Source organism: Triplophysa dalaica, chromosome 20 (assembly GCF_015846415.1).
Source record: "Triplophysa dalaica isolate WHDGS20190420 chromosome 20, ASM1584641v1, whole genome shotgun sequence".
Lineage (NCBI taxonomy): Eukaryota > Metazoa > Chordata > Actinopteri > Cypriniformes > Nemacheilidae > Triplophysa > Triplophysa dalaica.
Window position 1 is genome coordinate 15,911,123 of NC_079561.1, and position 17,365 is coordinate 15,928,487.

The 17,365-nt window shown below is 39.4% G+C and overlaps 1 protein-coding gene across 1 annotated transcript; it reads left to right on the forward strand.

Annotated features, from left to right (window-relative positions):
* Nucleotides 1-10,694: 10,694 nt before the first annotated feature.
* hoxc1a (homeobox C1a) lies at nucleotides 10,695-15,524 on the forward strand. The gene is given in 2 exon segments (XM_056733610.1): nucleotides 10,695-11,235; nucleotides 15,187-15,524. Coding segments are annotated over 2 exon segments (879 nt in total).
* The last annotated feature ends 1,841 nt before the right edge of the window (nucleotides 15,525-17,365 follow it).

The window sequence follows — 17,365 nt, forward strand, 5'->3', positions numbered from 1 at the left end:
TGTTATCATTCTTTACTGGTTTGGTTAACTCAACCTTAGGTTAACTTAACAACAACTAATAGTGAATTTTAATTTGCCTGAAAAGTGAATTGTTAGTTTTTACTTTGATACTTTCTGAATTAAGCAATGCTGTACTTTATATTCTTAAAAGATATCCTTACATATATGCCTTCCTCCGCCCCCGCCTACCAACCTCACAACATTAATCATTTAGACAAGCTGCTCTCTCTTTCTATCTCTCTCGAGCAGCTTCACAAGCGCTCAACCCGCTGGGCGTAATGACAGGCAGAGCACTTCTCTTCCAACCTTCTTACACATCCTTCTTCAATAAGGGAGTTGAAGCTCAACTAGATAGAACAGATTTGGTTTTCTTCTTTCTTAAAAAGACAGTGTATTCTTCCACATTAGCAGAACCGTGCTACAGCTGCGTAATTTGTGTAGAGGCAACGCTTGTGGGCACCGCCCCTGGCAGGGTGGGCAATGACTCATTTTGATTAATTATGTTTAATTAGAGTGCCGTTGCGTGTCAAGCAAGGAACAGCAAAAAATTACAGTTTCAAAAATATTACCTTCAGCTAAAATTTTAACTAATTGAGCAATTTCGGTCGGCCAATCTCGGTCATTCTGGGTAAATCAATCTAAACCCGATATAATTGGTTAGGTTACTAATTTTAGCACTATCACACAATCAAAAGATAAATCATTGGACTAATTGTTAAAATTCTCAGTCCAGTTGTTTCCATATACAGATGACGATGCAGCATCTGTAATCAAGAGGATGGAAAGAACCCTTTATTTAATCTGATTAAGGAACAAATGATTCAGTAATGAATCGGAGAGGCTAAATTACAAAGCTTCGATTTTGTTTTAGCAATTTTTTCAAACCAAAAATAAATGATAATAAAATCTACTGATAAAATGATCAGCTAGTGAACATATCTTTATTCGAGTGACCGAGAAAGAATGAAACTGTGATGTGCTGCTGAATTTACCATCCATCACCACATGGCAATGTTCCATTTGCAAAATAGGTGCTGGCCTCCTGGTGGGCCCTTAGAGCGACTTGTGGAATGCTGAGTGATTTTCTGTATTTAGGTTGGTATTTAAACTGTATCTAACCTAGACTATGAGCATGGTTTAAATAAATACAAAACTTGAGCACTGCCAGAGAACATCTGTTTATATGCATAATATATGGCTTTGTTATATGACTTAAAAAAAATATAGGAAATATAATCGCACACACGCACATATAAACATAGACATACATATGTACATAACACACACACACACAAACAAACATATGTATTATATGAGTTTTGTATAAAGTCAGTTAAACCAGTACATACATAGTACACACATAAATATACAGTATATTATATATAGTATTGCAGTTTAGATGGTGAATACATGGGTTTCTTCATGTCTGGAAACGTTCTATCGTGGAGTGTAGCTCAAACGATAATCAAATTCAACTAAGCTATCTTATCAACATCCTTGTATTTGTTTGAAAATTACAGGCAGGTGTTTGAACTGAACTCTGCAGGAAGGAAGATATCGAGAAGAAGCACTGACGAGTCTAAATTAATATAACAAGAGAGAAACAGTAAAGAAGGCTCAGAGGGGCCCGCGCACACGGCAAGCATCTAATCTGTGCTGCTGAAGCAAACCGCTGCAAACAGAGGGAACACAAAACAGCATCAGACCTAGTTTTTATAATATACTTCCTACTCAGATTAGGCAGTGTTTCCATGACGCAGCCCATGGAGGTCTGTAAAACCTGCAAAAAGCTACCCATGTTCAAATTCATCTCAATGACAGTAACCCTGCTGGTGGAAGACCCAGTATAAGCATGCAGTTTTAAATTCTGTGAATTCTGTGAGAAAAACGGCAATCTCTTGAAATGTGAATGTCACGTCAGATCACTCTGGAGCTGCAGGAAAAGTAATATACTGGACATGTTGCTTGTATATATGTATATATATATATATATATATATATATATATATATATACCTATCCGGAAAAAAGGTTCCAGATGGTGTAGCTACCGCATCTGTACAGCAGGGGCTAACTGGTAACCACTTGTACCTTGATCCTTTGATGTGGCCCCAGGGAGTGATTCCTTTTACCATCTAAAAAACAGATCAGTTTTGGTCTGAATTAAAAGAACAGTACAAGAAGTCCACCACATTCCTGAATCTTTCATTTTATGTAATTAATTTAATAAAAATTAGCCGCAAAGCAAATTCAGTTTGAGTGTTCAGGAATACAGATTTACTGGACCAACATGAGGAGTAAAATGAGAGAAAGATAAAGCCTGCATTGAATTCTTTACATTCTTGTGTGCATGGGCTGACCGGTAGTGATTTATGAGTGCATTAAGAAGCATTACACGACCCCTGGCGAAAGATCGCAGAGGATGAGAGAGCTTGCAATGGCCACTCACACAATAAAAATACCTATTTTTAGCCATTTAAAACCACACGGGTGCGCAGCATAAACCCACAGCACTACACAGCTGCATTGATCCAAAACTGGTCCTGATGTAATCCAAGATCCTTTTTCGTCATGAAATATATATGGGCTAGCAAAATGACATATTTATATATATTAAGTGCATTTCTATAAAACACTTAGAGAGAAGAAAAATTAAAGGTCACCGATCAGTCATGTGTTTCTTTAGCTGATTCTTTAATTTCATTACTGCAAGAACGAATAACGTGGAAAACAATTTTCTACTTTATTGTATAATGGAGCTTTAGCCAAGCACATAAATCTGGGTTTCATTGAGAAATATTACAAAATGCTGAGACTGATGTCATTCAGTGGATTTATGAAAACCAAAGTACACACACACACACACTCACGTAATAAATCACAAATCATGGACATACTGTATACATACACAACTAGCTTAACCTACCAGTATCAATATCCTTGTGAGAAAATCATCATAACTACAATGTAACCTAACCTTGACATCGACAGTTAATAATGCTACACTACTTTAGCAGTATAACAAGATATTGGCTTTATTGCATGCCTATCTAAAGCAGTTTCTTCAATCAAAAGGTCAGTTCTTCCAAATTCCCCATTATTTTTCAATACGGTCTTTTATTGATTTAAAGCACTAAGCTAGACTGACTTCACTAACACACTTCCATCAACTGGTCATCATCTTCACATCCCAATACAAAACAGAATGAGATTACAGAGTACTAAGCCCAATAAATTCATACTGGGAATTATTGAAAAAAAAAGGGCGTAGCACATGACCCGCTGTACGACATACATACATCACATTCCATCTTTAGTTAGTAATCCCAGAATCTAGTTAAGGATCTGGAAATTGGATCTAATCAATTGATTCTAAAGTCAATTTGCATAAGAGATGGTCCACTGGCCATTAAAATTCACAATTTGTCTTCAAACATCTCATGGCCTGCTAAAATTTTAGAAATTAGAAGATACAACATTATATATTATCGTGAAATATAGGTCCTCGTACCAATTAAAAAGTAGAGGATCAACCTCCGTGACCACACTTTACCATACAGACACTCATTAAGGATTTAAACCGACAGACCTTATGCTTACATAGGTTATCGCCGCACCGCACCTTCGCGGTTATCTTTCCAAAGCATTAATCAATAGTAATTTCGAGCATTTTATTAGGCAGCTGAAACACAAGCTGTGCTCAGACCTCTTCCAATCATAAACAAGGTGCTGACTCCGTATTTGTGACCTTTGGCAAATCCAGTCCATTCTTTTCCATTAACCTACCCAGTTTTGCCATTTCTCTCTCTATCTGTTTCGGTCTCTCGCTCTCTTTCCGTCTCTCTTGAGGAGTTCTCCTCTCAGTCAAGACTGCTCTTATTGCCAGTTGCTCAGAGGGATTGTTAAGTATCAATTCCTCGTGTCACCTTTGTGGGTTTTATTTATTTGTCGGCCTGCTGGTACGGAACACGGCGCGTGCATCACTCAGGTAGATGGATTATAATTCACCTGCAAGCCCTCATCAATGTGAACAATTTGACTTCACGTACAACTGTTACTGTCATATTAAAGCACAGCATTATAAAGATCAATGGCTTTTTAAATACGCTCCGGCAAAAGGTGATCGGCGACATTAAATAAAATAGGCAGATGATGGTTTTACAAAACAATTACCATAACATACACTTTGATGTTCGGGATTAATCAAATTACACATTTTTGACGTTTTATTTAAACGATAATTTAATTAAAAGTACTTCACCCTTCACGGGTCTGGAATCCTTCGAACCATAAAGCCTCGCCATCCACAGCATCTTTATGCAGAACCGAACAGCTCCTTTCTTATAGATCTGAGCGAGAGATCAATCGCTCTAGAACAGAGAAAATAAGGCATATGGCGTTGCAATGACAAGCCCTTTCCTTCCTACCGACTGTTAACCCTCCTAATGTCCCCCAGTAAGGAGCTCCGGAGGCTTTGGAGAGGATACGGCAGTCTATGCTTGTATGACAGATGGTTTATTGTCGCTTTGTTTGGGCTCTTGCCTGCTGGGCTCAAGTAGGAAGTGAAGACCGGAAGCATTCATATTTTTACAGACATACGCTAAGTGAAGTACATGATTGTGGCAATGAATAGGCGCAGTAGAGCTTTTTCTCCAAACGCCTGCTGGTATCTCTGTGTGACTGTAAGAATCAGCGATGCATTCCATTATCGCACACCTGGTCACTATGTACTCCGTTCTGTTGGAAAAACAGTTTTGTTACAAGTGGCGATGCTCCATATTGTTGTGAATTCTCCAGGGAATAAGGCTTTGGCAAAGATAATAAGAAGTTCATTATAGCGAACACGCAGAAGTTGTAGAAGCCAGACAAATTATGAAATATAAAGACTGCCAAATTGTCTTTAACGAAAAGTTTTCAGTCGTTGTGCTTTGTTATCTGAGTGATCTTGCTTAGCTCGAGTAAAACGCACCAGTGCAAGTTTAAACAATCACCTTGTCAGCACAGCGATTTATCAATTACCGCCGCTGACATTACCAATGGCTTCATCAGTTCACACTCTATTCTTCTGTCTTGCTCACTCTCTTAAGCTTAAATTATAAAATGGAAGAAGCCAAACTTTCTTTTCCAGCACGGTTTAAGGTCGACCGTGCTTATAATATACTCTTTAAACTAACTTGTTAAAGTGATAGTTCACCCAGAAATGAAAATTATGTCATCATTTAATCGCCCAATTGTAATTTCAAACCTGTATGACTTAATTCCTTCAGCAGATCACAAAAGAACATATTTTGAAAAAGGTTGGTATCCGAACAACAGCGTTACCCATTGACTTGCATTTGTTTTGTGGCCACACAATAAGTGAATAGGTACCATAATTGTTCCGTGTAATACATCTCCATAAAAGGGAAGGAAAGAGGCGGGAACCGGCAAACATTTAAACGTTTAATATAAATAATAACAGCCGGCGGCCCCTCACGGCCGACCGCCGGCGAACAAAACATAAATACAAAACACTAGAACATAAATACATATACAAACACTTCGGGCCCGGACCTCTCTCCTCGACGGTCCGGTCGCTCGTTCCTTTTATATGCTCCCAATCTCCAACGTGATTCGAGCCCGGTGTGTGCACAGCTGGCGCTAATTCACAATTACTCACCGGACACGAACCACGGTCTCGCCCCGCCTACTCTACTACATTCCCCCATCACCCCTCACAGGCCGGGGGGTACCCCCGTGACTGTGCAAGCTCCCTCCCCCTCCCTCGGGGGGGGGGGGGTGGGGCGGGGGGTATGCAGCGACAAGACGAGACAACGGAGACGGGAGCCCTCGGAGCGACCGGAAAGAGAGAGGGGAGAGAGAAAAAAAAAATTATAGTCCGGTTCCCCGACATGCTGCCGCTCGTTCCTCAACCAGCCGGGGTACTCTCCTTCGCGGTGCCTTGCGGTGGCCCTGGGGCTTCGATGGACGGCTCGACCGTCCGCCCCCTGGCGGCCTGCGGTGGCTCCTCCCTTATCTGGGAGTAGGGGCGGGTTCCCCGTCCCCTGCTCCTCCCCCTTGGGCGGACGGACGCAGGCTCCGGCCTCTGGCTGATGGCGGGCAACTCCCCCGCTCCCGCTTGGACGAAAGCCACCCCACCTCGACCCAGGGGCGCGGCAGCAAAGGTCGCCGATCCACCGAAGCTTTGACGGTGGCCGCACTGTGCACTTCCGTTTCCCCTGACCCACCGCGTCGGGCAGCCACTGGCGGACGCCCTTCGTCCGCGCTGCCCGAACTCTCCTGCACCGCGAGGCCCCTCGGCGGCGATGTCTCTCCTTCCTCCCGGGTTTCGGCACCAATGTAATACATCTCCATAAAAGGGAAGGAAAGAGGCGGGAACCGGCAAACATTTAAACGTTTAATAAATAATAACAGCCGGCGGCCCCTCACGGCCGACCGCCGGCGAACAAAACATAAATACAAAACACTAGAACATAAATACATATACAAACACTTCGGGCCCGGACCTCTCTCCTCGACGGTCCGGTCGCTTGTTCCTTTTATATGCTCCCAATCTCCTACGTGATTCGAGCCCGGTGTGCGCACAGCTGGCACAGCTGTGCGCACAAATTACTCACCGGACACGAACCACGGTCTCGCCCCGCCTACTCTACTACATTCCGCTACCAACATTTTTCAAAATATCTTCTTTTGTGTTCTGCAGAAGAAAGTAAGTCATACAGGTTTGAAGTTACAATAGGGTGATGACAGAATTTTCTTTTTTGGTTGAACTAAGGGGATCACACGCGATTGCAAACAATAACACATTTAAACCACAATCACAGGTAAGCTGCACTCCTCCCAAAAACACCAGTTCCAACAGATATTAGGCAAGCTACATGAAGCCTGTTCTTCCACCAAATATAAATTAACCTTGACTCCCTTTGTGCCTCCCTATCTGTTCTTTTACCTCTGTCTCTCCCTCTCTTTCTACACTAGAATGCAGCTCCTCTTGGCTCCTCTTTGGCTGCGAGGTGTGTTCCCAAGTGATAAAGTAAGAGGTGTACGCAAATGCATAGATTACCAGCCCTTAACCAATCATCTGAGACAGGCCCTGCTGCATTAACAGCAATGACCTTTCTGCCAGAGGTGACAGTCATCTGTCAACACCGTCTCACTCCTGGCATTTTCAGGGCTCAAAGATGAGAAATAATCAGGCCCGACAGACTTTAAGGGTTAAATCAGGGACACAAGTCAACACCAGCTACATCATTCCAGAGCTCTGTTGGGGGGTTGGAGGTCAAAACCAGTCAAGTATACGATCGTGGCTGTGATACCACTGGCACGGTGGTAGGATCACCAACAAGAGATCAGATTATCAGCGAGACCCCTTTGAGAAGAGTGATATATTGAAATCATAATGAAGCCTCACCTCTCCCACACTGGTATTCATCATCACCCTGAAGATATAGGGGTAAGAGACAGAGAGGTGAACATGCATGTAATTACTTCACAGACAAAACGGTCAAAGACAGTTGCTACGGAGGTGACAACTCTGCTTGGACTGAGGCTTTATTTCCCTACGCTGCCAACATTTAAATAGTATCTGACAGTTGACAGAAATAGCTCAGATGTTGGTATTATTTGGTCTCTATCCAGTCAATAAAGAAAATAAATGAAAATTGTCTCACCTAGCTCTAAACACGAGCCAAGACTATTTCCCAGTCATCTGTCCAGGCAAATATGCATGTTGATGGGACACAAGCTGTTTGGTACTAAGGGCGGCAGCTTGCAATAACTTGTTTACCTGAAGCTTTTCTTCCTAAAGTCAAACTCTGCCGAATACACACAGAAGCGTGTTTAACATGGCTACATTTCAAGGTTCATAATAATCAAACATATGGCACAAGAAGAATCTTATAAACCTTTAATATTTGATCTTTATAAAACAAAAGTAAATAATATTAAAAAACAGTTTAAATCTATTGCAAAATCAGTTTAGGGCAAATTTATCTTAACTGGACAATAAAAGTGTGTATAATCTTATTGAGGTAAAGCAGTGCACACCTGTTTTTTATATACCCTCCAGCCAAACACTTCTGCAACCCCCCCCCCCCCACCTCATGCTGAAACCCATTACAGAAATACAATTTCTAATGCCTTCACACAGGCCTGCGATCGACTGCAAACAAATTTATATTCAGCCCGTACACAGAGAGCAGCAGAGATTTATTTATTGAGCGTAGAGGAGAGAAACAAGCTAGCGCATGAACCCTGGGTAACCCCACAGCTGACATAAAGATGGATAAGTGTACCATGCAAATATACAGAGGGAAGGGATATATTGCACTCCGTCATTCAGTGCATTGCTGCCTGTAGAATTCCATTTATTCTTCCAGCTGGGACCAGATCTCTGGGTTGGGAGTGCACAGTTATACATTGGTGATTATTTGAGATTGTTTTTTAATCACTGCAGAGGTCTAGCAAAACTCTATATAGGTCATATAAGTGAAAATTCCTCCTCCTCCTGTACTGGGCAGTAGTTTTTACAGGTGGCTGTGTGTTTAAATGCAGACAACAAATGACTGTTGAGTCCATTAACCTAATATAATTATTTTCAATTACCTTTTATACTGAAATATTGCCAGTTCGTTTCATTACAAACTAATAATACGAAATAAGAATTTCTTTAATTTTAATGACCGTGTTTTTAATTTAGACTTAATGTCACAAGTAACACCCGGGTTGGGGGTTCGAATCCCGGATAATACACACATATTTTTTTACTGATAAAAAATATATTTTCATTTGCAATGTATTGAAATAAGCCATCCACACAAATCGCGTTTTTGCAAAAACACTAAAAGCGTAACGCAGAGCAGGCGAAAGAGACACGCCTTCCTGACACGTGCTGGCACTAAAACCCGGAAATAAGAAAAGATAGCTCTATGTGTATGAAGAAGAACAAAATACTAAACTGGTAAAACCAGTTTCTCTAAACACAAACTCACCATATTGCACAAGGTTTTTTATAATAAGTAAAACAGTGCTGAATTGTGTGTCAAAGTTGAACTTTTAACTTAATATGCAGGACACAAAAAAGTAGCGAGAACCAGCGCATTGATCAATGTCAGCGATTGCATACTTAAATAGAAAATCAATTAAAAAGTAACCAATATGCCCAGGGTCATTTTGTATTAAAGTAGGCGATCTGCCAGATAAATACTATAATATGTTGAATATGGTTTAAAGATGACTACATTGACACACAGTTGTCTGTGTTGATTTTCTTTTTTTATCTGAACCAATGCTTTTAATCTATGGACCCAATTATATATATATATTTAAATAAGCCTGTCAGAAAGGAATCAGTGCTACCACTTGCCACTTACCTAAATACAGGTAAGAATGTCTTCGTAATGTTGTTTGAACTCAGTGAATCAAATAATAGCTCTTTACAGAGTAGTACTATGTATTTTTCATTTTGGATAGCATATCTATTTATATGAATAAAAATGTTAACAGTTAAGATTAAAAAAGGCTTACATCGAATAAAAACATAAACTTTGCATGCAGGGCTTTTCACAAACACCAGGATAAAAACTACAGTGACGTTTTTTATTTCTGAAATAGATTTTAATTTTGGAAAATCTTTTCGATATTTTCAGGTCATCTTGCAAAAATGTTTTTAAGAAAATGTTAATTATTCTTTAAATTACTTTAAATTATAGAAACCCGCATGGGTATTTGAATTATGAAACAGCTACCAAAATCTATCGAATTTAGTCTATAATCATATTATTATTTGTATCATTTGACGCGTTTCATTATGGCAGAGGAGGCAGCTGCTGATTATCATTTGACCGTCGAATGACCCTGTGACGACAGCTGTTTAGAGCACAGATAATCACTCAAAGATCTCCTCATACAATGACCTTATGATTCCCTTTTGACATCATTTTTACTTGTTGGGTTGGATTCCCTATGACCTAGAATTCAAAATATAGCTTGCCTACATTTTGTCCCAAGTAGCCGATGAGGTCATAATTTGCATCGAGAATGCTTGTTTCTCAGATATAGCGATGACAATTTAAATAAGACGATGATAGAGAGTTGAATAATTTTAAACTAGCCAAAGAAGAAGTCGTGCATGTGTTATCGTGTTTTAGCTATATGGATAAAGCGTTAAGAGAGCAAAAAACCCATTTGCATTTTAAAGTTTGAAGAAAGCCGTAGCCTAACATCCGCTGAATGTTTAGATCCGCAGATTTAAAAATTAGGACTAGAGTTTATTGGTACCCTCCTGCGCTTAACATTTAGGCAACTCTATCTTTTTCTAAATTATCAGCATAATAATGTTGGAAAATTTCATTTAAAAAAATTGAACTATTATTACGTATGATGACCCCCCGCGCGCACACAAATACACACACACACACACGGGACCTTATTGGCAGGTCAAGTAAGTAGTCTAAACTTGCTTGCTTTCGTAAATTAATGCTCACTCAGATGAGGGAGATGTCCGGCTATTGGCCAAGAGTTAGAGGGCACGTCATCCCAATCCATCACCGATCCATTTTTTCTACGAGGCATGTCGCTGTCTAGATCGGTGCCTCTGTCCTTATGCGCTCGATGAGTGCTGTCTGAGTGACCGTCTATGGATGTTTCTGTCGCTTGCCGGTTTGGACGACAATTTGGAATATATAAGATGCTGTTATGAATTCTTATCAAGGGTTCATGGGCGGCGGGGACACAACTTAGCTTTTCATTAAAGGCTATCATGCTACGGGAGTAATGCGCCAGCATCAGGACCACGGAGCTAATACTGACGTTCGAACCAGGGATGGCAACACTGGGGCGGACTTTCTTCAGGTTCATTTTACGCATTTCAGTGCCACGGCCACAGCCGCGTGTTCAAAGCCCTGTGAAGTCCCTGGCCATACAAACTCGACCAGACACCCCTTCCCCCATAATCAAGATTTCTATAGACCAGTGGACCCTGTTCGACCCCAAGCCCCCTCCTTCCAAAGCTGCGAACAGGGTCTTTCCAGAACGGGCTGCTCGCCTTCCTCAGACACTTTGAGAACTTTCTCCGGTGAGCACTGTGGCCCAGTCAACACACACCTCGATGGCCCAAGGCAGCATCAAGCAGTTGAGGACAATACCAGATACGAGACTCTAAACACGTTAAATGAGACATGTCAAAGCGGAAAGACATTCGATTGGATGAGAGTCAGGAGGAATCAGCCACGTGCAGGTAAATTTAAGAGTTTTAACTTTTAATCTCTGTATAGCGCACACCCCTGCAGGGAGGCGATGCATTGGCCCGGTGTACTCACCACATATCTTAGTGAAATAGCAACATATGTGCTTCTTCATTCTAGTGACATGGTTTGATAGTCATTTTGCAATTTATTGTACATGTTACGTATAGACTTGTAGGTTTCATTATTTGAGTGAAACTGTAGAGGGGAGGGAAGATTTTCAGCTAGGACACTGAAACTTGGAGGTGGAGTTTTGATGGGCCAGACAGAGACATAGCCTAACAACTTTGAATAGCATTGTGTGAAGGGTTGTTTAGTTATATTTTGAGTGTTAAAATAGTCATCAGAAGTTAACCGAATATGTATCTAAAATCTCCCATTAGAAACAACGGCAAAAATATATACCATGTTGTCATTTTAAATAGCTCTATAAAATAACAGAAATGTAGGTCATAATCTAGTTAATTAAACATCTTCTGAATTAAAACTAAGGAAAAACTGAAGAAAGTCAAAAGAAATGCTAACTTCAACCTGTAACATTTCTATCTAAGATTTTTAAAGTAGCAAAAGCAGTATACATAAGTTTACTGTAAAGGTCATGTTGAAACTCGGCCCATCCTCTAACCGATTTGGCATGTGTCAAGAAACGGGGAGTTTTGTTTCACAAATCAGTCTGCTTTCAACAATCCGGAGAAATGTTTAAAACTGAAAGAGAGTGTAATATATTTATCTGCTCTGGTGTTTAAATAGGTCAGCAAAAACATGCCAGGCACAATTCCTCCATGTTATAAATAGCAAATTCCATTCTATTCTGTATGTGCATCCTCTTAAAATCCTCTCATGACAAGCAACAGCCCTGGTCATATTTAAAGGAGTCCAGCACCCCCTAGCTCCCTATTCAGAGCCAAATAAACTTCAGAGGCACACTTTCATGGACAGAGCCTTAAATCTTAATACAGACCAATGTTTACAAGGCGCAATTAATTGTCTATATTGAATGCTGGAAAATGTCTGTCAGAAAAGAAGCTTGATCCTTAACCAGAGTAATGATCAGATAGGTCTGTGTTTAATGCGGTTCAAATGTGAGTTACTTGACGTGTGCTCATAAAATGTCACACTCTGGGACATTTGACCGTATTATGTCAAAGTATTTCATGCTTGTTGTGAGTGTTAAATTGTGAATCACTTGTCCCCTCAATAAATCACAATACTTTTAATAGGCTTGATGGCAAAACCAAGAAGAGACCTAGATTATTCGTCATTTCCTAAAAACAGCAATAGAGCCGTATGGTTTCCAGACTGTCAAGGAGAAGAATGTCTTCTCGGCCCACACTGATGACGTAAAATAACTCGCAGGCAAATAAATATGTTAGCGAAAAGGTCATTTCAGGGTATATTGCCCCGTGTCTTAACAACAGCTGTGGTCAGGAAATAGATGGTTGCCTTATCAAATCTCAAAAAATTGAAGGGGGCAAGGCCAGTGCCCTGTTGGAACAAACCCTTAAGTTAAGAAAACCTTTATTTATGAAAGTAAATCATAATTTTTAACACCAGCTGCAGGAGTGCACAATTTGTTCACTCTTTTTGGAGCTTGTGCAACTTATCTTTCTGGCAATCAGAGGTACATATGAAAGATGCTTTGTTGTCAACAAGGAATTTCAACAAGCTGACAGGACAACGTTCTTTCTGTTTCTTTAAACTTGGACTTTTTGAAACACTTTTTTAGCCATCCATGAGAGGTCAACATGTGCTTACACTCACATCAGTCCAACAGTTACGGTAACCTGAATATCGTCCTGCACGGTTACCTAAATCCATCATAACCTAATGCAAAAAGAAAAAAAAAGTTCAAACAGAGAAAAAAAAGGCAGCGCTTACAGAGGAGGTAAACATTGCTTATGTAGCTCATTGTTAACCAGTCAGCTCAATAGAAGATGGGCGAGCGATTGCTTGCATTGTGAGGTTTATTGTTTTTATTGGACAAGATCAAAATATTTCCTATTCTCAACGTGAATAAAAGCTTGCAGTGTCCAACTGTATTCCCTAGTACAGTGCACTTAGTCCCTGTGCGTCATTCTTTAATTATACCCTGACAGCACCTGAATTACTGTGGGCTGGATGCCCAGATGACCACGGCAATCCGTATCGATCCCACCTCCCCACACCCCCTCACTTTTAGGCTTAGCGGGCCACGTCATCCCTCCAGCTGGCTGGCCATTTCCAAGTTTGCAAGTCATTCCTCAAATATTTAGTCTGATTCCTTTATGCCTCGAGGCGACTGCCAATTCTATTATCCAGATACTCATTCATCAGTGTTTTCATACACATTTCTTATTTCCTAAGGAAATTATTTCATTACTTTGTATGACTGCGAATTCACTGATTTCGTGAATGTCCCCGGTAATTATCAGAGATGACCTTACAGTTGCCTTTTTTTTCATTTACCAAGTTTAGATGGGAGTTTGATTGTACAGTGAAAGGAAGATGAAGATTAGTGCTCTCACAGTCAATATCACAATCAGTTATTTGGGCTCTAACCCTAAAAATGGACATCCTCTGGGGAGATTGATTAGATTTAGTGACTAATAAAAATGTGTTTGTTTATATTTTTCATAACCAAAACACTCTGACAATTGCTTTGCCTTCCATTTGTTTAGAATGTAAGTCCTTGACTGCAATGACATGACCACACACACAGTCACACACGTTGTGCAGATGGCACAAAGGTTAGAAAGACACTCGCAACTGTAACAGTATGTGAAGGGCTCAGTGTGCCTGTATCACTCCGAAGGGTTTTCCTGTCTCACCCATGTGTGTGTGTGTGTGTGTGTGTGTGTGTGTGTGTTGTAAAAGAATGTGCTACTTCCTGTGTGCTGCAGAGAGCAAACAACACAAGCAAACAACAAAACGCGGCTTTGGTTTCCATTAAAACAGCTGTTGGTTGACAAGCTCAGTAAAACTGCAGGTTTAAAATTAACACCATAGTAAAGGCATAAAAACAGAAACGCTAATGGCCTTTATTGAATTCAGGTTTAAATTGAGTGTTGTTTATAGCAGGTTTAAGCTTGAGCAAAGCATTCACAAAGTATTCACAGCACAGCAGCATCTCTGGCATGTTTTTATGACAGACCGTGAGAGCCATCTGCAAGGTTACAAAAACCAGACAGTCCTATGAGTGGATCACTCAGGCAGGATTCTAGAACTCAGGTTAAAGTTACATAATTGCAAATTCCTAAAACACTATGAAAACTGCCTTCACCAGACAGGTCAGCTTGCATTTTTTATTAGATATTTTTACTATTAATACAAATTAAATACAATTAAAAAATCATTAAAAAACATGTGTGCCCATGTTTACTAAATTGTGTGCTTTGTAAATGGAACCAAATGCTGCAAATATTTTAGGGTAAACCACTGCATCCTAATAAAAAGGCAACATGTCAGATCACACAGTTTCAAATGGATGCTTTTTATTTTTAAATAGTTGGAAATATATTCTATAGTGTTTATGCATCCTTTTTAATAACTTCATTGTAGAGTAGTTGAAAGCATATTTTAAAACACTCATATGTTCTACCCAAAACACAAATAAAACCCATTTTCAGCTATATATAGATGTAGAATTTTGTTTTGATGCTTGAGCTACATCATTTATTTAAAACGTATTATTAATAATAGACTAATTATTATAATAAATAAATGATAATAAATATAAAAAAATGCTTATTCAGAAACTTAAACCTATGTGATTGTTTGACGCGTTTCCAAAGAAAATGACTAAAATCCCTGCCTCAATTGGTTTGATCTGATATTGAGTTTTTTTATGTATTAATAAATAAAACAAATACATAAAAAGTGAAATTTCAAGAATAATGTTAAATTTTAAACTTAAGCAGCATTTACTTTTGGTAAAATAATCTATTTTGAATTTGTTTATTTTACAGTCAAGACACATTTGGTGATATGGTCGGACCCGGAGCCGAAGGCTGACCAAACCCGAGATCTCGATGAGAACTGCGCGAGCGGACAGACTGTCAGCGGACCCACTCGAACCAATTTTACCACCAAACAACTCACAGAACTAGAGAAGGAATTTCATTTCAACAAATATCTGACTCGTGCCAGTCGGGTCGAAGTAGCCAACACTCTCCATCTAATCGAAACTTAAGTAAAGATCTGGTTTCAAAACAGACGCATGAAACAGAAGAAACTGCTACGTGAGTGCCTAGTTCCAGGATATATGGTGATTTCTGGTTGTGAAGAGGATTCCACATCAAACTAAATGAACACTTATTTCTCCTCTGAGAAAACCTATATACAAGATTGTTGGGACTAAACCTGGACACTCACCTGCACATTATGAAGCGAGTAAACATTTTCATAAGAGTGAAAATTCTAAACGATAACAAATATTATTTCACTCCGCAAATAAAATATACCCAAAATTATTTTCAAATTTAGGAAATTAGAATAGTAACGATTCCACAACAATGGAAATATATATAGGCTAGAGGAAGTTCGCGTGAGGCCAGATTATTAAAAAGGTCTCATTTTTCAGGACTTAAAACTATAAATTATTGTTGTATTGCCATCAACTTAATTATAATCCTATCACGTTGAACCTGCTTCTGTTATTAAAGATCAGAAAAAATCACAAATCATTTGATTATTATCCCAAACTCAAAACCGAGCGAATTAAGATCAGTGTTGTATCTTGTATCCCATTATCATCGTCTAATTTCAATTTTGGTAACCAACAAGAAGTACTTTATTTCCAAGAAACTGAATTGCTGAATGCATCCTTATTTTTAAAACGAAAAAATACAATCTGAAAGTAGCCTATAGGTAGATTAAGCCAATTTTAGTTAAAAACATATTGTCAAACAAATAATATTATACCTACACACACATCTAGAAACACATACTCAACAGGTTAGCTTTATATTTTATGCTCTTTGCAGACATACTGTGTCTGTCACATCCATGCTGCTCGTGTTTTTATCTGCAAATAAAGAGCGCCGCAAGATGATCGGTGGAACTCGTCTTTCTAAATAATGGCTAAAAGCTGTCAGCGTACAAAGTGCCTTCACTTAGCCGTGTATTTTCACCAATTTATTGCTAGAAGAGGTTAAATCGAGTGCCACGGGTTGAACCTCCGCTGATACCAACTTCTCATATTGATGGCATCAAAGCACTGAAATACACAGATATGAATAGTGTTGGCGGAGGAATGCATTGGATATGTTTTGCGTTATATTTCTTGGCAGGCGTGTGTTTTTAAATGTTATACTTATTCCATGTGTGTCTAATTGAGATTCTTTCATCTATAGCCTACTTAATCATCAAAATGTACGCAAAATGTCAAGTAACAATTTTCTCACCTCTTCCTCAATCGCACTGTTCATTCGCACTTTCTAATTCCAAATTTAGCCTTCGTCACGGTGATGTCAGATGGCAATGGGCAGAAATAATTGCTGGAATTATCTTGAATGAGCAAAAAGATTATCGCCACCTCTAACCGATCGAGTTATTGATAGGTGGATTTACGTAGATTGACTTTGAATTGATTTGACTTGATGAGTTGTATGATTGCCGCATTTGAATGGCATCTTTTTGTTCTTGATTCGCAAGAAAATGGTGAATGCTTCATGTTAGATTTCTTCCAATAAACCGGCATGACGAGAGTATTTCTAAAATTGTTATTGTAAATGAAAACTACATGCAAGTAATAAAATAGAAAGTTAATTTGCAGCTTGAATTCTGTTTTGTCAAAAGCTATATTATAAATAGGCTAATATAATATAATATAACTAAATACATGATTAAAGTATTTTGAAGGTCTTTCGAGCTAAATTTAAACAGAGATGCCACTCATATTAAGAACTTAATCAATTTAAATAAAAATACACTTCCCACAAAGTGCTTATTCTCTCCCGGTGTTGAGGCCCGCTGAAACCATATCATATTAGGAAAGCTATATGTAGAAAGCACGAATGGCATGCCTAGGCCTGCTAATATATGCAGTTACTCCAGAGTTCACCTCTCACCTCTTGACCTCTGTTTTGCCTCGAGACAGCAGTGACCCGGTCAGTGGCTCTCAAAGAAGAGGATGCATTATTAATC